Genomic DNA, 27,399 nt, shown 5'->3' with positions numbered 1-27,399 from the left:
CATGCAGACTCCAGAATCCAAACAGAAAATATGCAAATGTTATCAGCTTGTGACATACATGAATATTCAGGGTTCCACACTACTATATAATGCTGCATTTCTTGGTTTTATTTGAAACAATGCATATTTTTAGCATTTTATGGTAGGATTTTACACTCATCATTTACACAAATTACAAGGTTCTGCTTCAAGTCTTTAAAAAATTTTTTTAAAAATTCAGCCCATGTGCAGCACAAGAATATGCAAAACTACTTTACATTATACACACTTTTTATCAAAGGAGATACAAAATTCTGGCTTGTAGTTTTAGACAAATACAAGAAGCTTCAAACTAGACACAAAGGGTTAACATTAATTCTCAAATATAAGTCTGCACTTTGTGTTGTATTTCTCTGAGATGTGAATATCAAATTCCTAAGGGATTTAACTTTTTCCTTTTTGCAAAGGAAAACTGACAAATGTCCCTTAAGTCCCTCCCCATCATCTCAATCTTTTTATCCTCCTACTCTCCCTTCCCTTAGTGCTAGATGCTTGCATCATATTATGAAACCAGGGGGGCCATTTACATACACCTGCGGACCAGATCCTTTTAGTTAAACTCCACTCCTGCAAAAAATCGACGCAGCCACAAACAGATGCGAATGGTTCTGCTACATTGTTATAAGTATGACTTAACACTAGGTAATCTAGTCAGCTGTGATGCTGAGTAATCAAAAGGAGTTGAAAAAGGTCCCTATTAGTGTGCTTTTTATTGGTGACAGATCGGTGGCCTTAAGAATCAAGTTGTCTGATGCTAAGAGCACTTTAAAAGCTTTCTAAATATACATGTCCACTGTTTGCTTGAGGGACTTCTCTGATGCTTATGCATAGATATTCTTTTTCAGCATGTTGGAGGCAGTATTTTATACTTCTAAAGGGTAATGAAGAGGCAATAAGAAGAGTGAGGGCTTTTCCTGCCCTTTTAAAAGGTATTGTTTTCTATCACTTGTATCCACTGTTCCCTAACCATCACCCGATACCTAAATGTGTGTACATGCATATTTGAAAGAATTACCCATCTTTCACTGAGTCAATACACAGCCAACTCTTGATTATCTGTAAGTGACATTTACTACTAGCAAATTTCACATTTCACATTAATCATTCTTTTTTGACATAGCTCACATTCGCTGTTTTACATCCCTTGCAGACTACAGCCTCTCAAGACCAACTTCTAATGCAAGTGTCATTTGTGTTTTCTGACCCTCACTAGGAATGTGCAAGGCAACTGAGTGAGCACATTCAGTTAGGGCTTCGGGAAAGAGCCTCAAGTACAGAATGGGGGCAGCTACAACTCTGAGCATAAAGAAGGACAAATTTCAAGTTCCTCCTGAAATAGCTCTTGCAATATACTTGGTTTCATTAAGTTTGTGATTTAAATTGTGACTGCAAAACTCAAAACCTGAGGCATAGCCACTATTTTATATAGATAATGGAGAGTTGGTTGTAATTATGTTGTTTCTTTATGACTTTATTAGCCCTTTCACATAAAAAGAAACTCACAAGAAAACATAATATGATAAAGAGATTAAAAAAGACTACCATATGACATCTAAAAGCATTTATTTTATGCAAAAAACTTAAATATGATTATGTGCACACAAAGAGTGCACACATTACCTATGCTGAACAATGCCAAGAAACAATATATTGATGCAACAGTTGTTTTCTAAAATAAACATAAAAACTGAGCCCAGACAGGCAGACAAAAGCAAAATACTTATTTCCCAACAGCACAATGCTGAAGATTGATAGCAATCCTAAACACCTCCAACTTCCTTACAAAGCTGCCAAAGTCCAACTATTTAAAAAAATTGACTTTTTCTTTACATCAATAATAAAAATCTGGTGACAAACATTATAAAACCAAATGCTGGGCAGTCTTTACTCCTTTAAAATTCCAAATATTCCAACATAATCACAGGAGTAAAAACCATTTTAAAGTGATATGCTTTATGAAACAAACAACAATATGTACATTTATTGCAAATTATATTAAGCTAAAATGGAGGGGAAATCAAAATATGAAGTGATATGAAATCAATAATAATTTTATTTTCTCACTCTGATAAAAATCAGAAAGCAACATTTATAAAATTGCCACCACATCACTTTTCATAGCAGGGAACTGAAATCTGTACATCTCATTTTTGCAGAAAAGTAGGCAGGCAGAAAGAATTATACATAAAAGTTTCCAAAAGGAAAAACAAAGAAATATTTAATCTGATCTCTTCTAAAAAATTAATTCAGTAGACTTTTATTTATTTTTTTCTGTGTAACATGGGAATTCCTGGCTCTAAAATTGATGAATTTTCAGTGTCAGTGTAAGGACATCCTGTTACTTTCTTTAAAATAAAAACTGCAGCATGGAAATTAATGGTGTATTATGCCTTTGAACTCCAGATATGCAGGAACTGGAACCAAGTGTTAAGCAATTTGCTTAATTATTGACTTTTCGTAAGAAAAGTCTAGGGGGGAGGGTAGAATAGAGTTGCTTTTAGCTTCTCTCTCAAGAGTTTCTGCTGTACATTTCCATCAAAGGACTTGTGGTCATGTAAAAGGAAGTAATAGTTTCTTTCAGTTTTCAAGGCAGAAAGTGTGTTCTGAAGTTAACTTCATCTTCTGTTCAGGGACATTTGAATCCAAGTTTTTGCAGAAGCTGGAGCCTGCTTCTGTTTGGCTTTCATTTTCTCCCTTTGCAAATGAGTTTTCTTTTTACCTTGCGGAGGGAAGTAGAAGAAAGAAAAGTTAGAAAAGACGTAAACACACCATACCAGAATTATTTCATTTCTATAGTTATTATCTAAAAATCTCAAAATTATTTTCCCATTTTTCACCTGAGACCTTGTTTTAAGGAATCTTTCTCTAAACTATATAAACACACACAGACAAAAAAAGAAATACAAATCTTGCGCCCCAAATATAACTTGTAACTCAGAAACTCTGGGAACCAGTTATCTGGGTTTTAACAAGCCCTCCATGTGATTTTTTTTTTTTTTAAAGGTTTTATTTATTTATTTGACAGAGAGAGACACAGTGAGAGAGGGAACACAAGCAGGGGGAGTGGGAGAGGGAGAAGCAGGCTTCCTACGGAGCAGGGAGCCCGATGCGGGGCTCAATCCCAGGACTCTGGGATCATGACCTGAGCCGAAGGCAGACGCTTAACGAACGAGCCACCCAGGTGCCCAGATTTTTTTAATTTTATTTTTTAAAGATTTTATTTATTTATTTGAGACAGAGAGAATGAGAGACAGAGAGCATGAGAGGGAGGAGGGTCAGAGGAGAAGGAGACTCCCTGCTCAGCAGGGAGCCCGATGCGGGACTCGATCCCGGGACCCCAGGATCATGACCTGAGCCGAAGGCAGTCGCTTAACCAACTGAGCCACCCAGGCGCCCCCTCCATGTGATTCTGAAGCATATACAAGTTTGCAAGCCAGTGGCTTGGACCAAATCATAATGCATAGTTTCTTCTACAAATAAAAAGGTATTGGAAAAAAAGAATAATGGAGGGAGTATACAAGTTATATTAATTGTATTTTCTGAAAATTATCAAGGACACTACTACCAATCCATTGATGTTATTAGTATGATGGTAATAAGTTCATAACTTCTATAAGCCATATTTGAGACTTAGACATAAGATAAATATTTTCTCTTTTTGCTTAATGTAATATACATCACTGTTTTTAAACTATTATTCATTATATACTCACTCTTCAAGTATGGAAATGGCTATAAGATATTGATACAATTTATAAAAAATTGAAATAACATGTCTACCTTGAACATAAAAAAAAAATAACCAATGAAGAAGTTTTTATTTTCAACCATTAGGTGCTGCTACCCAATGGCAGATTTGCTTACAATAATAAAATAAAAGCTACTCATTTGAAATAACTGTAATTTGTCATTAGTATTACTTCAAAATAGTATTACAAAAAAAAGTTACTGGGCATTTATTTATAAGCAGCAAAAGAAGTTCTGGCTTCCAAACTGGGTAAGCACATACATCTTATTTTTTTTCAAATATTTTATTTTATTTGAGATAGAGCATGGGGGGGTGGTAGCGGCAGGCAGAGGGAGAAGCAGACTCCCTGTTGACATGGAGACCGATGTGGGGCTCGACCCCAGGACCCTGGGACCATGATCTGAGGCAAAGTCAGACACTCAACCAACAGCCACCCAGGGGCCCCAAACACCTACATTTTAGTATCCAAAAAAAAAAACCAAACCCAAAAAACAAAAAAAACCAAGGAGGAAAATTTAGCTTAATTCTGTTAAAGAGGTTAGAGGAATCAAATTCCCACTGGTCCCATTTCCCTAGTAAAGAGAGAGAGTCTGATTTTTGGAAGCATGAGCATGGGGGATATGGTCTCTCTTCTCTCACCTAACTCCTCTTTGGGAGGAGGAAGAACCCATCTAATTTTAATAGGTGAGGGGCGAGGGGTGGGAGGAACTAAGCATGCTGGGCTTGTCCTCTCCTGGATTTGTTTTCTTTTGCCTCCAAAAGGGGCATTTAAGTCAGCCTGTGGTGGTTCAATTTAGAGGCAAGGCATTAGTAGCCACCTGGCCTGTCAATTTCCACATCTTTCATCAGCCATATCAGTATTAAAACTGGGTCTCCTTCGCAACAATTCCAAACTTGGGAGAAAGATAAGGGAGTTGTTTACTTGTATTCCACTACATGTACATTTCATTAAGTTGACAATGCTTAGGGCGCCTGGGTGGCTCAGTTGGTTAAGCGACTGCCTTCGGCTCAGGTCGTGATCCTGGAGTCCTGGGATCGAGTCCCACATCGGGCTCCCTGCTCAGCAGGGAGTCTGCTTCTCCCTCTGACCCTCCCCCCTCTCATGCTCGCTCTATCTCATTCTCTCTCTCAAATAAATAAATAAAATCTTAAAAAAAAAAAAAGATGACAATGCTTAAAAAACAAGCTAAGTGATTAAGATTCTTACGGAGACTTAATTTGTTATAATATATAAAAAAGATTTAATAATGTGATATCGAAGAATCCCCTAGAAGCTGCCTGCTTCAACTTCAGGAAGCTTCCCTTTACCAGCTCTGAGTCCTCAGTATCTTCCTGGCTGCTCTCACAGACTTTTAAATGATCCAGATCACTGGAAGAATTTCATGGACTTGATTCCATGTCCCAAAGTGAACTGTCATCACATCCAAGCACCTGGTTTCTAAGAAATGTCATACTATTTTGATAAAAATTCACCTGTTACTGAAAAAGTATTCATATCAAAGTAATACATGGTTGCATAATAAATGAGGATACATACTTAGGGATTACTATGATTTTAAGATGTGAACCCAGGCAGTGACAGGAAACTTTCTCAATATACAAATGAGTACAGGAAGTAGGAAATTCTTCGCTTAAAAAAAAAAAAAATTCCAAGATTCTTGAACACTTCCACACTAAGCATGCTAAGCAAAACATATTCATCCAAAGATGGGAAAACTATAGTCTGTTTTCCTATAGGTAATTTCTTTATATTTAGTTTCCCCAGAAGTCCCAAATTTAAGGACTGTTTCTCCCCTGGTGTTTCCTGGTAGTCTCTTCCTTGTGGAAGCATTTAGCCTTAAAAGTGTAAGCAAAACATACCGAAGAATCAGCAGACCTATAAAAATACATTTTCAATGCAAAATGTTTGGAATTGTTTGCCATCTCAAAAACACAAAGGAAAAACAAGTAAACTAAATAATTGAAATGATGATCTACCCTTCACCCAAAACTCAGAAAGCCAACATTAATTGTCCAGTTGTCAGATACTGTTTCCTGACCATAATACACAAATGGCTAATTATTATAAATGTATAGGGTAAATTCCAGGAATTTTCTCAAAAGAAGTAACAATTTCAAATATAGCCCAAAATACAGACAGGAACATTTACTGGAATAAACGTGCGTGCGCGCATGTGCGCGCGCGCACACACACACACACAAATAGCTGAGGGAATAATACATTTACTAGAAAAATCCAAGGGGATCTAAAAATTTTATAGTTAAGTTTACAAGTTAAAATGCTCAGCATCAACTCTCAGATTAAGAAGTAAAATCTAGGGGCGCCTGGGTGGCTCAGTCGTTAAGGGTCTGCCTTCGGCTCGGGTCATGATTCCAGGGTCCTGGGATCGAGCCCTGCATCAGGCTCCACAGGAAGCCTGCTTCTCCCTTTCCCACTTCCCCTGCTGTGTTCCTGCTCTCGCTGTGTCTCTCTCTGTCAAATAAATAAATACAATCTTAAAAAAAAAAAAAAAGTAAAATCTATGCCAGTAAATTTTTGTACATATTATCTATGTTTTGGATAAAGTATCCATCCTTGAATTAGTAAATAAATTCTACAAGCAGGAATCATACTAAAAGTTATTTACCTAATGCTCTCAGTAAGAGGACCTAGTAGGAGGAATTCTAGAGGGTTAGCACCTGCCACACATTATAAGTGCTGATTGTAGCATTAGAATAGCTCTAGAGGCTACCATTTATCAAGAGTCCTACCTAATAGTGCTGAAGGATTAAACAAGGTAGCAGAGACTGTGGTTGGCATATACTAGGGTCCCCAAAATGGTTTTCATTAATAAAATATAATCACACAATGATCACAATACAAATACCAAACAATAAGATTGGGCGAGTTTTCTAGAGATGGTACTAGCACAACGTGTAGACTGGCGATCAAATGGCATACATGGAGTAAAGAAGATTAGGGTAATGTCATGGGGAGAGGGTCTTTTCGGATGTTACTGTGGAAACCTGTGACCAGAGCAGGAACGGATCATCTGGCAAGTGAGAAATTAAGCAAGTGAAAGGTATGAAGAATAATGCAAGGTTAAGGAAGAGACTGAAGTGGCATCTGAAGTTAGAGAGCAGGGCCATAGAGAAGCACTAGGGTACTTAATTATCAAAGTCTTGCATTCCAGTTTCAAGTCCAGGGGCAAACTACTTTAGTGCAGCAATTCAGATCTCACTCCACAATGCAAGGCCTCTAGGCGAGGCTTTGGAGGCTCTGAGTCTCCAGGGCAATAAGCAAGCTGACCATCACCCTGGGGTCATCCTTCTCACAGATTTAGTGTTTGATGGCTCTCATGTTTGGCAATCCTATTTCTTCTTTTAGTAAGTAGCTGGTTGAAATTTTAATGACAACCTTAACAGGATGATTCAAGGTGTTGGATTAGCTCTATATTGAGAACTGTAATCATGTGGCTTTAACCTCTATGTGATCCTCACCAGGTCTCAGGAAAATATAGGTGGGATATCAAACCAATCACAGGTAATACCTGTAGTTAATGGAAGTATGCTTATTTTTATTTATTTTTAAGTAAACTCTATGCCCAACATGGGGCTTGACTCACGACCCCGAGATCAAGAGTGGCATGCTCTACCAACTGAGCCAGCCAGGTGCCCCAATGAGAAGTAGGTTTAGAATCTTGTAGGAAGGTGGAAGCTACAGTCCCACTATGAAATAAAAATAAAGCCGGTAACTTCAGGATTTTGACCATTTAACATTTCTCCTTAAGTTGAAATAGTTAAAATATCAGCCAAATCACAAATAAGGAACTTTTGGTGTGTCTATTACATCGTTTGGTAGTAACTACACATTATCTTTTACATCATTACACAATATCTTTTACATCTTAAGAGGAAAAACAAATAGAGTTCTGAATGTTCACAGTTTAAAAATGTTTCAGGGGCGCCTGGGTGGCTCAGACGGTTAAGCGTCTGCCTTCAGCTCAGGTCATGATCTCAGGGTCCTGGGATCGAGCCCCGCATCGGGCTCCCTGCTCAGTGGGGAGCCTGCTTCTCCCTCTGTCTCTACCTGCTGCTTCCTCTGTTTGTGCTCTCTCTCTCTCAAAAATAAATTAAAAAAATTAAAAGGGCGCCTGGGTGGCTCAATCGTTAAGCATCTGCCTTCGGCTCAGGTCATGATCCCAGGGTCCTGGGATCGAGTCCCACATCGGGCTCCCTGCTCGGCGGGAAGCCTGCTTCTCCCTCTCCCACTCCCCCTGCTTGTGTTCCTGCTCTCGCTATCTCTCTCTCTGTCAAATAAATAAATAAATAAAAATCTTTAAAAAAAAGTTTCAAAATACTGCATAAATTACAGGAGGAACCACCACAATGAGGTGCTTACTAAAGGATTCTCCTGGATTCCAAGTCTTGCTCTGCATGGCACTGGCCAGGTGCCTGGAGACACTCTGTTCAAGTCTCCTTACCTCTAACATAGGGTTGTACTTAATTCATGTTGACTTTTGGCAAGACAAATATATGTTTAACAACCTTTCCCTATTATTACTATTATTTCTATTAATAAATATGCCAAGCCACCCCAAATATTATTCTACCTAATTTTCATCAGTCTGACAATGTTCTTGGCATGAGGTGCTTCTTTTACTTCAAGTGTGCCACCTTCAAGAATCTCTGATCTATTGCTTGGTTTATTCCTCTCTGACGCTAACATGCAGGGGCTTTTGTTTGCATGTACTGTGAAAGAGGACTATAGTTGGTCTGTTTGGCTTAACCTGTGGTTATTTTAAACAGGTGTTTCTTTGCTTTTTTTTTAGATTTTATTTTTATTGTTTTTTTCCTAAGATTTTATTTTTATTTGAGAGAGAGACAGAGAGAGAGAAAAAGGCAGAGGGAAAGGGGGAAGCAGACTCCCCACTGAGCAGGGAGCCCGATGAGGGCTCGATCCAGGGTCAGATGCTTAACCGGCTGAGCCACCCAGGTGCCCCAACCTGTGGTTATTTTAAATAAAATAGCTTTAGGGGCGCCTGGCTGGCTCAGTTGGAAGAGCATGCGACTCTTGATCTCAGGGTCTTGAGTTCGAGCCCCACAATGGCTGCAGAGATTACTTAAATAAATTTAAATATAACTAACTAAATAAATGAGCTTTTTACATAAGAGTTATAAAAATCAACAATGCAAATGTACTCCATTATGGAAACTATTACACATACGAACTACATTAGCTATTTAAGATATACAAGAAAATAAAAAATACAAGTATTTTCAAAGTACTCTCTGTTATACCAGTTTTGTGCGCATGTGTAGTGCCTTAGAATTAAGACTTAATTTTAGGGGCGCCTGGGTGGCTCAGTTGTTAAGTCGTCTGCCTTTGGCTCAGGTCTTGATCCCAGGGGCCTGGGATCGAGCCCCGCATCGGGCTCCTGCTCAGCGGGGAAGCCTGCTCCTCCCTCTCCTGCTCCCCCTGCTTGTGTTCCCTCTCTCGCTGTCTCTCTGTCAAATAAATAAATATTAAAAAAAAAAAACAGACTAATTTTACCTTAAAATACAATATAGCATGGCAGTTACAAACTCTGGAGGACACTGCTTGGGTTTAATCCTGGCCCCACTATATAAGCAGAGACCAAAAGCTACATGGGGCCCCTATACCTGGGTTTCCTCCTCTTTGTAAGCTGGGAATAATGGTAGAACTTACCACAAAGAGGTGTTTTGAGGATTTAATAGGTTAACAAAGAGCTTAAAATTGAGCCTGGCTCATAATCAGTACTATATTAGTATTAGAGATCATTATTCCTATGTAGCACTTTTTTTGTTGTAGTAAAATCTGTATGACCTAACATTTACCATTTTAACCATTTTTAAGTACATGGTAGCATTAAGTACATTCACAATGTTGTACAATCAAGGCCATCCATTTCTAGAATGTTTTCATCTTCCCCAAATGAAACTCTGTACACCCACTAAACACTAAAGCCTACTCCCTCTTCGTCCTGGTAACCACCATTCCACTTTTGGTCTATACGAACGTAATGGCTCTAGGTGCCTCATCTACATGGAATCATACGGTATTTGTCCTTTGGGGTATGGCTCATTTCAATTAGCATAATGTCCTTAAGGTCCATCCATGTTGTAGCATGTGTCGGAATTTCATTCTGTTTTATGCAGTAATTACCAAAAAAGTCCTATACTTTTACTGTTATCAACTAATGCGAAAGTTTTCTGGTTTCTTCTGGAGGTGACAAGCTAGGGAAATAAACTCTTTGAGGGCAAGAACCTTTTTACTTTGGATACATTTGTGTTGCCAACACCCAGCATGATGCCTCACACTCTTATCAGCTGAGTATTTGTTAAAAGAACGAACGACAAGTACTAGCAGCAATACTGGTGTGCCTACAAGGCATTCAACTCTATGCAAGAGGGGAGCATGAGCAGTACAGTCTGTGGAGTAAGTGAGCTTTCACTCAACAGTTCCTCAGGATTCCAAGCTTAAGTCATAATGCTAGAATGTAAAGGCAGAGTTGTAGATTAGGTTTAGGAAAAGATAAAAGGAAGCTTGGGAGAAAGTTTCAGAATGTACTTCTATATTTTGTTAAATTAGTAGCAGACAGTTCAATCACAAGTTTCTGAAACATGTGTGCAAAATATTTGATCTATTCTACACAGTTAACACAGTACAGAGTTGTCAAGAACATCTAATTTAACCACCTAGCTTCACTGAGAATATAAAACCATCACAGAACTCTGTTTTGGCTAATACACTGCCCCCCGTGACCTAACAGCCAGCATACTTGAGACTTCTAAGGTGTTTTTCACTCAAGACATTTTTAGATTTTCAAGAAGGCTCAATGCTATTCTTAACCAGTCTCTGGCACCAAAGCCGCTTCTGTTGGTTTGATGATGTTGGGGCACATGGTGCAGCAAAAGCAGAGCAGGGGGCTTTACCAGGTGCTAATCAGAGACAAGGTCTGGTGGCTCAAGTGGCCTGTGTGTGATGATCAGTACTAATGGAACACCTAGAATAGAATTTTAGAAACCCTTCAGAAAATTCTGGCCACCTCGAAGGAAAGTGTTCAACTTTTGTGTAACTGAAAAGTGTATTAAGGGGTAGAGACTCTAGAATTCAAAACAATGGCTATAACAATGACTGAGCATTTATTCTGTGAAAGGCACTTGGTTAAGTGCTTTATATTTACTGATCCATTTAATTCTTAGGACAGTCCTTTGAAGAAGCTATTATTATGCTGTCTTACTGAAGACAAAGAGGGGGCTGAGGTTAAATATGATCTAGATCTAGATCTGAGGAGAAAAATAATGAATTTTGCCCCCAACAGCTTTCATTATTACACTTACTACACATAAAACTACAAGTGAGTAGGAGAAACACCCATTACTTAGATCAGGTTTGGGCCTGAATCTGCTCCCATGAGATGTCGTAAAAGGTAGCTTGAGACACTTAAAATATAAGAAGATTTAACATGAATGGTAATTTTAAAAATGTACTTGTTAACACAAGGCAACACTATACTTTATAAAAATACTGAAGCACGATGGTAGGATCATCCTGAGATGATCAAAACCGTCTCTTTCCTACAAGGAATTCAGATGCTTACAGTCTAATTCAAGGAGAGATGAGTTAGGTACAGACATACAAAGAAAAAAGAAGGGGGTAGGGCTAAATTCTAACTGTAGGCCAGGTCTCAAAGGAGCCAACTTCTAGATCTCCAGCTGGAACACCACCATTACAGGGTAGAGAAGCTGAAGTCCCAGCCCAAGAATGATCAAAGATGAGCAGCTCTGAGGTGGTTTCAATGGAGAGTGGGGGGAAGAGGTAAGTTGTTGACTTATATTAAAATTAACTCAAACAAGAGGAATTCAAGAGCAGGATATACCTGTTTGTGTGTCATGACTTGAGACACCGTGCCCCTTTTAAAGATTTTATTTATTTACTGACAGAGAGCAAGAGCGCACAAGCAGGGGGAGCAGCAGAGGGAGAGGGAGAAGCAGGCTCCCCACTGAGCAGGGAGCCCGATGCAGCGCTCGATCCCAGGACCCTGGGATCATGATCTGAGCCGAAGGCAGATTTTTTTTTTTTTAAAGATTTTATTTATTTATTTGAGAGAGAGAATGAGATAGAGAGAGAGAGCATGAGAGGGGGGAGGGTCAGGGGGAGAAGCAGACTCTCTGCTGAGAAGGGAGCCCGATGTGGGACTCGATCCTGGGACTCCAGGATCATGACCTGAGCCGAAGGCAGTCGCTCAACCAACTGAGCCACCCAGGCGCCCCCGAAGGCAGATTCTTAACTGACTGAGCCACCCAGGCACCCCATTCTGAGACCTTTTTACCCAAAAGGTAGCCCTTTAAATTAAGTAAAGCCCATGTAACCATGTGAAGGATACCAAGCAAAATTTAATATTGTCCTTGCTAGTAAGCAGAAATACAAAACATGATATCCTAATTAAAAATTAACCAAAAGAAACAAGATCACTCTTCAAATTGGCGTCCTGGAGGTTATGAGATCAAAAAATGCCATTATAACCTACTCAGGAAAACCAAGGGCAGTTTTCAGTCCCAAATGCCTAGGTGTTTGGGGGTGACCGGCACATACTAAGAATAAAACAAAATGTCTAAGTTCACAGTCCAGAAAGAAAGGTGTCCATTACCTTTGTAAGTCAATCTGTCTTTCTGCTGGTGCTGCCTTTTTGGCTCCATCTTGCAGTTTGGGCGCTTTGGCGTTACCTGCTTCCAGACCCCCAGGGCTTTCCTGACTGACCGCAGCTCTCTTTCTTCCCTTGCCCAGAGGTTTGTTTATGTCATCAGTTTTGGTTGCATTGCCCTGAGATTCAGACTTGGGTCGGCGCCCTCTCCTGGGTTTTGAAGGGGCAGGTGGTCCTGATTCGTCTACTTTCTCATCTGTTTTTTGTTGGATGTTCTCTGCACCAGCTGCTGCTACACTTCTTTTCTTTCCTCGGTCACTGCTGATGTTGCCCTGGGTAGTCTGATCAGAATTGATCTCCTAAAAGAGCACAAAACAATTCTATAAACATAAATTCCTTATATATCAATGATCTGTACTGGAAAGAAGCATTTTGAAAGTATTTTCGAGGAGCTGGAATTCCAAGTCTTCTAATGAACTCCTTGAGGGTAAGGACCTGAGAGCAGGACCTGCCATGGGGCTTAGCATGTACAATCTATGCCATAAATGCTTATTAAAATGCACAGGTGGTATAAATAGAGAAAATCTACTCAGTTTTGCTTTCACACTCATTCTAAATGAAAAGGTCCTTTTAATCGATGGTATGCTCTAAATTTATCACTTTTTAAAAAAGGGGAGTATGCTTGCATAATTGAATATGCTCTTTATCTATGATGCTCCTTTGACTATAATAATTTCTGTAATTCTATGACATAAGGTTCTTCAATTTCTCACTCCCTTCATACATTCTAATTTTTGTCACTTTTTGCTGCAATCATTAACCTTCTACTTTTTTTCTGAACATTTTTTTCTTTTAGTTTACCAAATATATGTGTTAAGTCATCTAAAATGTTCAAATAAAATCCCATTTTAATATACCATATAATGGACTTTAATAGTTTTTAGAGTCGAAAGTGACCTTATACAGAGGATATTTAGGAGACATAATTTTAACTGATAAAATTCAAATTGATTAAAGGAAGACAAAGGAGCACTATCATTGTCCAAAAAATCAGTTAATCTTTTCAATTAACTAATTTTCATTTCCCCCAGAAAATCTTTTCAGAATGACTGGGTAAAAAATATTTATAAATCTTTCATGATTCAAGAAAATTTACTTAAATGAAAACTCATGAAAATAGTAATTTAAGTGAAAAAATTCACAAATCAGTGTTCCCCCTTGCTGGGTAGCAATGTCAAGTGTTTCACTTTTTCAAGGAAGCAATATGGAAATATCTAAAATCTGCAATACATTTTACTCTTTTTTTTTTTTTTTTTAAAGATTATTTATTTATTTATTTATTCGACAGAGAGAGAGATAGCGAGAGCAGGAACACAAGCAGGGGGAGTGGGAGAGGGAGAAGCAGGCTTCCCGCCGAGCGGGGAGCCCGATGTGGGACTCGATCCCAGGACCCTGGGATCATGACCTGAGCCGAAGGCAGACGCTTAACGACTGAGCCACCCAGGCGCCCCCAATACATTTTACTCTTTGACTCAGCAATCCCACTACTAGAAAGTAAGCCCATAGAAATAAAAAATCACCAGTAAATGTTTGATGCACATTTAATTTTTAATGCAACATTGTTTGTAGTGGCAAAAAAGGGGAAGGGAAATATTTATGTATATACACAGGTGAAAATGTAAGACAAGAAAAAAATTAATACAGATTACTTTTTTTTTAAGGTTTTATTTATTTGACAGAGAGAGAGACACAGCAAGAGCAGGAACACAAGCAGGGGGAGTGGGAGAGGGAGAAGCAGGCTTCCCGCTGAGCAGGGAGCTGGATGCGGGGCTCGATCCCAGGACCCTGGGATCACGACCTGAACAAAAGGCAGACGCTTAACGACTGAGCCACTCTGGCACCCCGATACAGATTACTTTTTAAAAGGAACAAAGGCTGCAATAAAAATCATGCACATGACTGTATTTACACACTTATATTATGTACATGTGCACATGTTTAAAGAACTCATTAAAAGACAAATGAAAGAGGAAACCCATTGGTCAGCCACAGGTATGAAGAAAAAGAAGCCTCCTTCAGGCCAACACTGGTAACATTGCCTGCCTGAATCCATGGGCTATGTCTTGCTTCTTTTAACCACCTCCCTTACTCATCCTTCATATTACAGTTTGATTTCCCTCACAGAGTAAGTAACAGGAGAGAATGTCCTGATTTTTTTTTTTTTTAAGAGATGGGGAGGGGCAGTAGAAAAGGGAGAGAGAGAATCTTAAGCAGGTTCCACACCCAGCACAGAGCTTGATGTGGGGCTCAACAGCACAACCCCAAGATCCTGAGCTGAGCTGAAATCAAGTTGGACACTTGACTGAGCCACTCAGGCGCCCCAAGGATGTCCTGATCTGTAAACACCCATATCTGATTTGCTGGATAATTTTTATACACATAATCAACTGGTTTACGCATTAATCTCTTCGAAAAATTGGTCAGCAAGAAACATTCTCTTCGATCTTTATCTTCTTTTAGTATACCAACAAGATAGTTTTTTGAGCCTAGCAGACTTTGGAAAGAAATGACGACAACTTACGGGAGACCTGACTGGGAACTGATTAAGTTTTGTCAAAATACAACCCCTGTGTGTTCAAGGCTATAGCGAATTTGTTAAAACATTCTTTGGCGGGGCGCCTGGGTGGCTCAGTTGGTTAAGTGTCTGCCTTTGGCTCAGGTCATGATCCCAGGGTCCCTGCTCACTGGGGAGCCTGCTTCTCCCTCTGCCCCTCACCCTGCTCGTGTTTGCTCTTTCTCTCAAATAAATGAACGGAATCTTTAAGGGAAAAAAAAAAAAAAACATTCTTAAAAATTCTTTGGAAGTGTGAAAAAGTTAAAATAAGGGTTTGGAACACTATTATAGATTAATCATAAAGTAACATTTTGGCTTCTCAAAAATTACAATTTCAATATCACATTTATCTATTATTAAAGTATAATTGACATATAACATCAATTTATATCTTACATAGAATTTTATATCACAGGCTAGAATAGTTATAGATAGTTGTTTGTGCCAGAAAAAACTTTTTATCCCTGTACCACCTCTTCCTACACATTTAAGTACGTTTAAATGAATGTCTGTGGCAATATGCATTTTTGTATGTAAGTCTGTTTACATCAAAATGTTTAATTCTATACAAGAACCCCACAATATTCAAGTCTATTGGTTTCCGAATTTCAAGAGTTTTGACAGTGAGAGGCTCCCTGTTACCTGAATCTACTGACATACTGAACTTCAGATAACAAACAGCAAGAGGCTGAATAGTAAGAGACTGATCTAAAAATGTATCACCATCTATTCAGTTTGAATTCAGATAATGAGTTTGCATAGTTCAGCTATTGTGGAATAACTGTATAGTCTTGTATTTTATGTATCCGAGGGCGATTCCTAAAACATTTGATGAATACTATAAATATATGGTGGGCAATACAAAGATAAATATGTTGAGAATATGATTCTGTAGGAAAAGAAGTAATAGTTATTTCCATACCATTGCTACTGAGGTAAGTTACCGGTCTCATTCTATAGTTTAATGAAGCTCAGGGACACACAGCCAATGAGTGGCAGAGCCAGGATTCAGACTCAGGTCTGATTCTTACCAGTGTTTCTCTCCTGCCACAAAATTGTTAAAATTGGGTGCCATAATTATAAGGTCAACAATAAAGAATGTAGCCGTTAAACAGAAACTCAAATACATTTTAAAAGGTTAACTCATAAATTTAACTTTTAAAAAATATAACCAAAAAAACAGTGTATATATCTCTTATAGGAGTCAATAAACTTGAAAGTAAGATCTCAAAAACTCTCAATTCCTAGTCTTTCAAGTTTTGGGAGTAGTAGTGTGGGAGAAGGACACTACTAAAGGTGGCTACATCAACTCTTGAAATGGGTGGATGTAGGCAGTGGAAGCATGGTAAGTATAGTGAGAGGTGGTACACACAAATGTAGAATAGGTAGTATATATTAACTTGTCAAGTGGGGGGTTTCTTAACATATACCATGAAACTGTAATAATCTCCGGGAGAATTCCATTTGTTAAATTTTAAAAATTTACCTTATTCTTTACTGGGTCAATATTCTTTACAGGTGTGACAGAAATAATCCTCACAGGGTTCTCTTCATTTTCACTAACTCCAGTTTCTACTGCCTCTGAACTCTGTTCCCTGTTGAAGAAAAATAAACCGAAGCTTCTTTATTTCACCACATGGACAGATAGCCTACCCTTTCACTAACCAATAAGGAAACAGAAGCTTACGCTAGTTTCGAAGCCCAGCCAACTGAAGCAACATTAGCAAGATTCAGATCTTCTGTGGTTATAAGACCACTGCTGTATTATATCATGTTACTGATTCCCTTTAACCTTACTAATGTAAGACACAAATGACTGCCTAAAACCGCCAGACAGAAAGATTAGCTGTCTAGAAACAAAATCATACAACTATTTTAAGACTTTCTCTTAGGGGTAGGAAACCCTAACACAAAGTAAAAATACAGTGATAGATGTATTACAGATAGTGTATAGTACAGTTGTCTCTAGTCTGTGTGTGTTTTTTTTTTTTAAGATTTTATTTTTAAGTAATCTCTACGCCCAACATGGGACTCGAACTCAAAACCCCGAGGATCAAGGGTCGCATGCTCCTCTGACTGAGCCAGCCAGGTGCCCCTCCAGTCTGTGTTCTTAATGCTCTGCAAGGGAGGGGCCTGGAAGAAGAGGCCACAGGGGAGATGTTTGAGACTCACCATTTCTGTAAACCACAGATGTTCCATGTTAATTTATTTTATATTTTGGGGTTCTACTGCTAAGAATGTGTTTAAAACAACATAAATTGAGTTTATACTTAAAATTTCATGAGTAAGAATAAAATCTTTAAAAGCTTCAAATTCTAGTGTTGATAAGAGTAGGGTTAGGTGGAAATTTTTATGCAGTGGCTAACATGGTAAAGACATGTTAAAATAAACATGGAATATTCTTATAAGTAGAAATGTTATAATAATGTCATCTTAACTCATGCTATACTAATTTGAGTTAAACATTAAAAAGCACATAAATTCGATTTAAGAGTTCTATATTCATAGTTTTCCTAAGTGTTCATTTTTCTTATATAAACATTTCCATGAAAATTAGTTATAATATATTAGATATTCTTAAATTTGGGGCGCCTGGGTGGCTCAGTCGGTTAAGCATCTGCCTTCGGCTCAGGTCATGATTCTGGGGATCGAGTCCCGCATCGGGTTCCCTGCTCAGTGTGGAGTCTGCTTCTTCCTCTACCCTTCCCCCCTTGAGATCTCTCTCTCACACTGGTCTCTCTCTCTCTCTCTCAAATAAAATCTTAAGAAAAAAAAAAACTCTTAAATTTGTTCCATTTTAGTTTTTTACATACTTAGAATGTTATATGGGTTCAAAATGTAATTGTGCACTCTTAATTTCCATCATTAATTTTACTAAAACTCAGTGCTATTATTTTATGCCAAAATGTTTCCTAAAGTCTATGTTTGTAATCTAGTGCTTTAGGTAAAAATTAAAAGTTGAACCAAGTAGTGAATGATAGTAACAAAAACAAATGGAGAAAAAAAATTGCCTTGATCGATTTCCGGTTGAAGGGTTCAGCTCTGAATTTACATTAATATTGCTTCCAGTCTCAGCTCCAGTGCTTCTAACATACGGTTTCCTTCCCGTTGCTGATAAAGGCTTGTTTACTGCACCTAGTACTCCAGCAGGTTTTGGCTAAAAATTACATATGCATATTATTTTATACCTTACTGTAAGGAATTCACATAAATTTAGACACATGTAAAAGATGCTGTTTAGCCTAAGCCAAGGAATTGTTACTTTAGAAAGTTAAATTCTAAACTTATTAGAAATGATAATTTTGCAAAATTGGGTTTGTCTGAATACAATTACAAGTCACAAGTTATTACCTCTACTTAAAAATAACTAGGCAGTATTTATTTCTTAGTGGTCAATCAAAATAAAAAGTGCCCCTGAAACACACAGCAAAAATATATAAGATATAATAAAATGTCTTATAAACTATTAAATGTATATAATAGTTTAGACACTGTTTTTATCAAAAATTAAATTTCTTTTGCTCTTTTAGCTGTCATGTTACTTTTATGGAATATAAATTATCTAGCTCATTAATACTTTAAAATTATTTATTTTTTAAAATCTTCATATCTAAATTTATTATACCATTTTTCAAGAAAATCTGCTTTGTGTATTATGAGTAACTTGAAGCCTACTAGTACTGATGAGAACACATGGTCGTAATTCAAGAGTTGCTTATGGTAGAAAAAAGCCTGAGTGAACAAATGCTTTAGATGCTACATAATCCACAATATGGTCCTTAAGAATCAGGAACTATAAAATCCATGGGGCTTTTAAAAGTTATTTCTAAGTACATCAGAAGTAATGTACACATGAGATAAAGATTTCCAAATTATCTAGTACACAATACCTTTCCTGTTAACAGAAGTACTCTAGTCTCTTCTGAAATATAACTTTTGTCATTACAGAAATCCTACAAAACAAACAAACAAACAAGTGAACATGTGTATTTTTATTGTCCAAATACGACTTTGCAGGCACTGTGCCTTATGATAACAATTACATTTGGGCCAGCATACATATTAATTCCTCAAATAAAGCATATTTAATGAACCATGTCATTAAGTCTAGCTTTAACTCAATGGCACATAAGACTTGGCAAATATCAGAGTTCAATTACTTAAATCACATTTTAAATAAAACACATTCCTATTTTTTTCATATAATTCAGGGCAAATAGTCTCCAGATTATTCTCTACTCTATTGTAAAATTTACTTCATCTGGGATCCCAAAGCATCCAAAATGGTACAGTACATATATTAAGCACTTAATATTCACTAAAATAACTTCACACTTGATCTCAAGAAAATTACCCTCATTGAAAAAAAAAATTGTCAGTTTAATTAAAAATATTGTTTCTTAGAACCGTAAGAAGACTGTCCAAATCAAATTTACATTTGGCATGTAAATACACTGCCAAAATATAATTGAGTTATAATGTTCTTTGGCGGCAGTGATGTTTACTAGTTAATAAATGAATTAAACCTAATGTGGACACTGATGGTACTTTCTTGAAAGTTTTATCTATATGAAACTTAAGAATCCTTTGATGCTTCTGTTAAATATCCGGGAATAGCACACACATAAACCACAATGCTGTCACATAACTAAAGTGATTCACTATGACCAAGAAGTTTATTAATTTTTTAAGTGATCTCACTTATGTTCTTCTGTAAAATACTCTAAGGGAGGGTATTACCCTGAATATTCTGAAGCGTATCTTAAGGTTTGAAAATGTATAAAAACTTTTAAATGATGTATTTTTTCCAATTAAAAATACTTAGGACTCTGGGGGCACCTGGCTGGCTCAGTTGGTAGAGCATGTGACTCTTGACCCCAGAGTCCTGAGTTCAAGCCCCACGCTGGGTGTGGAGCCTACTTAATTAAAAAAAAAAATTAGGATTCTGTTTTCGAAACAAAGCACAGGAGGGTTAAACTTCCAAATACTTCCTTAAAGCAGTAAATAAGTAGAAAACTTTTTTCTAAAAAAAGTTTTTAAATTCTGATTAGTTGGAAAAACAAAGAGCTTTAGTTAGCTGGAAAATTTACTTAGATGGAAAACTTAATTTGCTGATAGCACAACAAATGATGTATTATTACTACCATTTACTGAATGCTTATTATGTGACAAACTCTTATAAAATTATAGACAAGTATTAATAATTGTTCATAGGTATTATCACCTGCATTTTAGAGAGACAGAAACTGAGGCTTAGAAGAGTTAACTGTCTAAAGTCCCTGAACTTAGAAGCTGCTGATTAGAATACATCATTCGCCGAGACCCAATTCTGTTAATTCTAACATTTTATTTCATTTATATTTATATTTACACTGTACCAAACATTTTATTTCTTGCCTGATAAAATACAGTGTTTTAATAAAGTGAGATTTAAGCAATTTAAGAAATCTGAAAACTCCTCTTAAATACTAGAAATATCCAGAAGGAATAGCTCATGCAAGAATATCACCATAAAGCTTGATTTGCATTCTCCTACTCTGTAAGGTGAGAATGATATTTGTTCAGGGCTTTGGAAGACAATCTCCCATTCCTTGATATAAATACAAAGAGCTATTTCTTACTCTGTAGTCAAGACAATCCACTATTTGCCACTAGGGTTGATGGTAACTGAAATTTAAGTTAGTTTAGTGTGGTTGGAACAATGAAGAGAAAAAAATTACCTTTTCAGGTTGTGTAAAAAATTTCAGTGGAAGGACTGGATCCTTTGGTGAATCTGCATTGCACAAAGCACTTTTACTATTTATAACACACAGAGCCACATCACATACTGTATAAAGTTTCTAGGGAGGAAAGAGAGAAAGATCATATATAACTTTCAGTAGCACAAAATAACCTCAAGTACCAATTCTACCCAATGTATAAAATGAAATGAAAAGAGGGATATGTGGATATTATTTATTCCTTGAACATTTCACATTTGTGTTTGCATTTCTTCTTATGTAGCCTCCTGGTAAAAACAACAAACAAACAAAATAACCCTTTACCTAATCAACATGAATGCCGAGTATGCATTAAAAACAAATAAACCAAACCAAATCAAGGGAAACATACAAAAAGGAGTATCTACTTGTCTGTGACTTATTAAAGATTTGTAAGACAGCAGAGTAGTAAATTTTATTAGTTCTTATCCCCTTGCTCTGTAGAAATTTTAATGTCCTTTTCAGGGTAATAAACATTCCTCCAATAATAGAATTCAATTATAATAAAATACAATAAAACTGACCATAAATATGTATTTTTATGAACATTCTGTAATCTAATTTATTATGTAATAGGAAAAACAAGTGGGACAAGGACTGTAACATTTTTTCCTTTAATTATCTTAATATACGCTGGCCTAACACATATCTTACTTCATTTGTCTTGGATTCATCTGGAGACTGGGCATCTTTTGTTAACTTGATGTTCTCTGCCATCTTCTTCATAAAGGCATGGCTATTGTTTTCATTCTTTGTCATTAAAACTTCAAGCATGAACCATAGGCACCTAAATGATAAACATATTCGCCTATTAAAAGAAACTAAAAGTAGGTGCTTTGCTTAATGGATTAGACATCTTATTGGGAAGGTCTGTTGTCTGGATATAACAAAGTAAGAGTGAAATATAAACTAAACCATAAAATATTAAAAATGAAAACATAGCTTAATACAAGGAAGTCTGACAGTTTCACAAGGCATGTAAAGATTCATTCTGTAGGTATTCAATAGACATTTAGATGATTTGACATGTATCACTGCCCAGCAATGATGAGGAAACCAGCAGGCAGCAGTCTTTCTTCTTTTGACTATTTGCAAACTATGCAGGTCTAGTATTTGCATGGAATTCTGCTGTGACATGACTCCAAATTGCATGTGCACAGTAACCGGTCATTCAGCTAAGCAGTCACAACTCAAACTATTTTTGCTTTTCCACTTATACTGTATACTCATTTAATACATAAAGTATCTGAAGGGAATACCTGAATTTCTAAAGTAAAAGTGAACCCCAAATCAGGATGAACATTAGAATCCTTGAGGAACCTAAATCAACAAATCTAGGGTAAGGCCTGTTTGTAGTAAGTTCTCAGGATGATTCTCAGGCAGCCATGGGACTTACTGATTTACTGCATCAATAGGGGAGAAATAATTTGATGATAATGTATGCGTACTTCCTTGCCTATATTCTATGTAAATGTTTTGAGGGACTACTGTAAGGGGGAAATTTAGCACTAGGTTAATGGAGTTCATTTTTAGTAGACCTGTTTTAAAAGAACTATTAAAGTGAGTCCTTCAGGCTGAAATAAAAGGACACCAGACTGTAACTTAAAACCATAAGAAATAAAGAACACTAGCAAATAGTAAAGGGTAACCACATAATATAAAAGCCAGCATTACTGTACTTTCAATTTTAACTATTTTTACATAAAGACTTTAAAGGCAAATGCGTAAGTAATAATTACATCTATGTAAATGGAAATAATGTAAAAAGATATAATTTCTATCACAATATCAACACTAAAGGGAAAGGGGTAGAGTTGTATAGGACAAAGTGTTTGTATACTATTGAAACTAAGCTGCTATTATTCAGTCTAGGTTGTTACGAGTATTAGTTGTAATCTCTAAGAAAATAACTAAAAATACACAGAAAAGGGAATCAAAAAGGTTCACTACAAAAAACAAGTAAATACAAAAAATGAAGGAAATTAAGTAACAACATATATAAGACAGAGAAAACAAATAGCTATATGGCAGAAATAACTCTTCACCGGTAATTACTTCAAATGAAAATAGATTAAAAGCCCCCAATTAAAAGGCAGAGATCAGAATGGGAAAAGAGGAGAGGAAAAAAAAAAAGATCCACCTATGTCTGTCTACAAGAGATTCACTTTGGTGTAAAACCACAAAGCATCTTAAAATAAAAGGATAAAAAAATATACAAATATTTCATGCAAATGATAACCAAAAGAGGGCTGGTAGCTATTTTGTGATCAGACAAAACAGACTTAAGGTAAAAAAAAAGATTGTAAGAGACCCAGAAGTACTACACTGATATAAGGTTCAGTTCAGCAAGAAGATACTATTATCATAAAGCCATACAAACCTAACAGAGCCCCAAAATTACATGAAGCAAAAATTGACAGAATTGAAGAGAAATAGAGGATTCTGCAGTAATAATCAGAAATTTGAATACCTTCTTTTCTCTTTTTTTTAAGATGTAGGTATTTATTTCAGAGAGAGAAAGACAGAAAGCGTGAGAGTAAGCACAAATGGGGGGAGGGGCAGAGGGAGAGATCTTCAAGCAGACTCCCCGCTGAACGTGGAGCCTGATGCAGGGATCGATTCCACAACCCTGAGATGATGACCTGGGCCAAAACCAAGAGTTGGACGCTTAACCAACTGAGCCACCCAGGCACCCCTTCAATACCTTATTTTCAGTAATGGATAGAAAAGCCATACAGAAGATCAGTAAGAAACCGAGAACTTGGTCTGATTCAAGATGGTGATGTAGTAAGACCCCAAGCTCACCTTCTCTCAGGAATATGCCACATCTACAGCTACATATGGAACCAATTTCCTCTTAAAAAACCTAAACGCTGACTGAGTGATGACTACACATTAGGCAAACAAGAAAAAAAAAACACATCAAAGTGGGTAGGAGAGGCTAGGACACAATCTCACCATGAACCCCACCCCAGGTGCTGTGACCCACAACTGGGAGGAAACTCAAAATACCTGGAGCTTTTTCCTGAGGAGTGAAAGGTTCAAACCCCACATTGGTCACCCCAACTTCTAAGACAGGAACTTCAGAGATGAATCCCCGAAATGTCCCACAGTGGGACCCACAAGTCTAGCAATCTGAGAAATGCCTCTTAAAGGGTTTGTGTGCTGGAACTGACCTGCCCCAGGGCCCAGCTCAGAAGCAGCTTAAATTTAGTGAAAAACGTTAACCTGCTTAAAACCTTCACCTGAGGGGCAGGCATCTAATTCAACTTACACATCTAGGAGCCTGCTGGAACACTCTCCAGGGATGGAGACTGGGGAGTGCCATCTTTGCATTCTCCCTTTGCTGTGCTCCAGAGGATGAGTAGCTCCCAGAAGGGAACCTTTACACATGTCTGGTGCCCTGATTTTTGTGGGTGCTGCCCAGAGGGACATCTCTTGAACACCTGGCTCTGGAGAACAGAGGAGCTTGTGTTTCTGGTCACATGGGAATGTAATGATTACCTAGAAAGGAATTCAGAACCCTTCCTGGTGCCCCAGTTTTTGTGACTGCCGCCAAGGGACACTTCTACATCACCTGACACTCATGGCCAGTGGGGCGTATGTTCCTGGATCCCAAAGGACTGTAACTAATGCACAAAGAATGCCTAAAGAGCTACCAGCTACCACCCCTCCCGGACACAGCAAGAGGCAATTGACCCAGGACCCTGGTTTTTCTGTCAAGTAGGCCTATTAGCTAATCATCATAACTGTGGCCTGAGGTGCAGGTTTCTAATTAAAACAATCATCTAGAGGCTGACTGAAATCCTTCCCAGAGACCTCGGAGGACAGGTGCTATCTTCATGCTCACCCTCTGCCGTGCTCCGGAGTGCCGGTTCTCGTGGAAGGGAGCTTTGAGTCCAGTGCCTGATGCTCAGGGGGCACCCCTTAATCACCTGGCTGTGGTGGCTGGAGGGGCTTGCATTCCAGGGTCCCAAGGGACTGTGGTAATCGGAGGGACAGTTGTTGGCAGGCTACCACCCTCAGGGCACTGCACAAACAGCGGACTGAGGCATCCCTTCAGTTTTTCCTGTCAACAGGCCACTTCATCCTGGAGCTTTGGACTAAGGGCAGGACTTAGCTTTGCCACGCATTTAGTGGCCTGTGGTGCTTCCTCAAGGAACAAAGGCCATAGATGCCATCTGGTGCTCTCAGTCTTTCTCCAGCTTGTTGGTGTCTCCCAGAAAGGAACTCATATACTCATTTGGAACCCCAGTTTTTGTGAATGCCACCTAGCAGACATCCCTCAGGATGCCTGGCTCTGGTGGTCAGTGAGGCTTCTGCTCCTGGCCCCTGAGGATTGTATATATCTGCATACTTTTAAAAGCAGCTGCCTGAAGGTTTGGTTTCCAGTCAGTCTGAATCTAGGTGCAGAGATCCTCCATTAGAGGACACTGACAGCTCTTGGCACATCCTTAACTACTGGGAGCTATTAAAAATATAACAGGTTGCTTGGATAAACTCAAAGTTTTGAGAGATGACCAAGAGCTGGGTAATGCTGAATGAAAAGGTTCAACTCCTCCCCAAGGTCACCTTCAAGACTAGAAAAGATGGGTGTTTCATCTCCTGTACAGAAACCAATTCAGAGGGTCAAGCAAAAGGAAGAAACAGAAGAATATGTTCCAAATGAAAGAATAAGATAACACCTCATAAAAAAGCCTTAATGAAAGGAAGATAAGTAAATTTATTAAGAGTTCAAAGTAATGGTCATAAAATGCTCACCAAACTGGGGAGGAGACTGGATGAACAGAGTGAGAACTTCAACAGGGATGAAATTTAACAAAGTACCAAACAGAAATCACAAAGCTGAAGAATAATGGAACTGAAAATTTCAACACAATAAAGGGGTTCAAAAGCAGACTAGATATGAAACAGAAAATAAGGATCAGTCAGCCTCAATAAAAGCAGCAAAAAGAAAAATAATGAAATAAAAAGTGAAAATAGCTTCAGGAAATTAAAGGATATCAAATGGACTAATATTTGAATTATAGAGCTTCCAGAAGAGGAAAAAAGAAAAGAGGCAGAAATCTTATTTGAAGAAATATGGCTGAAAACTTCCTGAACATAGGGACGGAAACAGACACCAGATCCAGGAAGCCCAGAGAGACCCAAAAATACGAACCCAAAGAGACCTACACCAAGACACATTACAATTAAACGTCAAAAGTCAAAGACAGGAAGTGAGTATTATAAGCAACAAGAGAAAAAAAAAAAGTTACATATAAGGGAATCCCCATAGGACTATCTAACAGATTGTTCAGCACAAACTTTGCAGGCCAAGAGGGAGTGGCACAATATATTCAAAATGCTGGGGAAAAAAACAAAAAACAAAAAAAACCAAGAATATTTTACCTGCCAAGATTATCTTTCAGAATGGAAGGAGAGAGAAAGAGTTTTTCAGAAAAGTAAAAGCTAAAGGAGTTCATCACCACTAAAATGGTTGTCAAAGAGATGTCAAAGGGACTTCTTTAAGCAGAAAAGAAAGGGCCCTAATTAGTAAAAACAACACATGTGAAATAGTATCACTGGAAAGGTAAATATATAGTATGGTGAAGGTAGTGAATTACTTATAAAGCTAGTATGAAGGTTAAAAGACAAAAACAGTAAAAATAACTATGATTCAATAATTAGTTAAGGGATATACAAGATAAAAAGATTCAAAATATAACATCAAAAACATAAAATGTGGGGAGCAGAGTTAAAACGTTGAGATTTAGGGGCACCTGGGTGGCTCAGTCCAGTTAAGTGTCTGCCTTCGGCTCAGGTCATGATCCCCAAGTCCCAGGATGAAGCCCCATATTGGGCTCCCTGCTCAGCGGGGAGTCTGCTTCTCCCTCCCCCTGCTCCTTCTCTCGTCCACTCTCAAATAAATAAAATCTTTAAAAAATAAAATAAAAAATAGCATGTCATAATTTTTAAAAAAAACGTTGAGATTTAGGGGTGCCTGGGTGGCACAGTCGTTAAATGTCTGCCTTCGGCTCAGGTCATGATACCAGGGATCTAGGATCGAGCCCCACACTGGGCTCCCTGCTCTGTGGGAAGCCTGCTTTCCCTCTCCCACGCCCCCTGCTTGTATTCCCAAAAAAGTTGAGATTTAGAATGGGATCAAACTTAAGTTATCGACTTAAAACAGACTGCTGTTAGTTGTTATATGATATGTAAGCATCATGGTTATCATGAAATAAAAACCTATATTAAATACTCAAAAGATAAAGAGGAAGGAATATAAGCATACCACTAAAGAAAGTCATTAAACCACATAAAAAGTAAGCAAGAGAAGAAAGGAACAGGGAAGAACTACAAAAACAGCCACAAAACAATTAACAAAATGGCAAGCACATACCTATCAATAATTACCTTGAATGTAAATGGATTAAATTCTCTAATCAAAAAACACAGAATGGCTGGATGGATTTAAAAAAACAAGACTCATCTATATGCTGCCTACAAGAGACACACCCAGTGAAAGTGAAGAGATGGAAAAAGATATTACATGCAAGTGGAAACCAAAATAAAGCTTTAGTAGCTACACTTGTATCAAAATACACTTTT

The 27,399-nt window shown here is 37.8% G+C and overlaps 1 protein-coding gene across 2 annotated transcripts in view; it reads right to left on the bottom strand.

Annotated features, from left to right (window-relative positions):
* Positions 1–87: 87 nt before the first annotated feature.
* The window catches only part of PDS5A (PDS5 cohesin associated factor A), a 132,664-nt gene continuing 105,352 nt past the window's right edge, over positions 88–27,399 (bottom strand). For both annotated transcript variants that reach the window (XM_031027021.2, XM_006732321.3), the window contains exons 27-33: positions 21,463–21,595; positions 20,770–20,889; positions 18,940–19,002; positions 18,061–18,206; positions 16,536–16,644; positions 12,442–12,794; positions 88–2,758 (exon numbers count right to left, since the gene is read on the bottom strand). In XM_031027021.2, the coding sequence (XP_030882881.1) occupies positions 2,755–2,758; positions 12,442–12,794; positions 16,536–16,644; positions 18,061–18,206; positions 18,940–19,002; positions 20,770–20,889; positions 21,463–21,595 (928 nt within the window). In that variant the 3' untranslated portion in view covers positions 88–2,754. The remainder of the gene's footprint in view (positions 2,759–12,441; positions 12,795–16,535; positions 16,645–18,060; positions 18,207–18,939; positions 19,003–20,769; positions 20,890–21,462; positions 21,596–27,399) is intronic.

This window comes from Leptonychotes weddellii, chromosome 2 (assembly GCF_054177405.1).
Source record: "Leptonychotes weddellii isolate Sample4059 chromosome 2, ASM5417740v2, whole genome shotgun sequence".
Taxonomy (NCBI): domain Eukaryota; kingdom Metazoa; phylum Chordata; class Mammalia; order Carnivora; family Phocidae; genus Leptonychotes; species Leptonychotes weddellii.
Note: the sequence above shows the minus strand (reverse complement) of the source record. Positions and strands in the feature narration are given on the sequence as shown.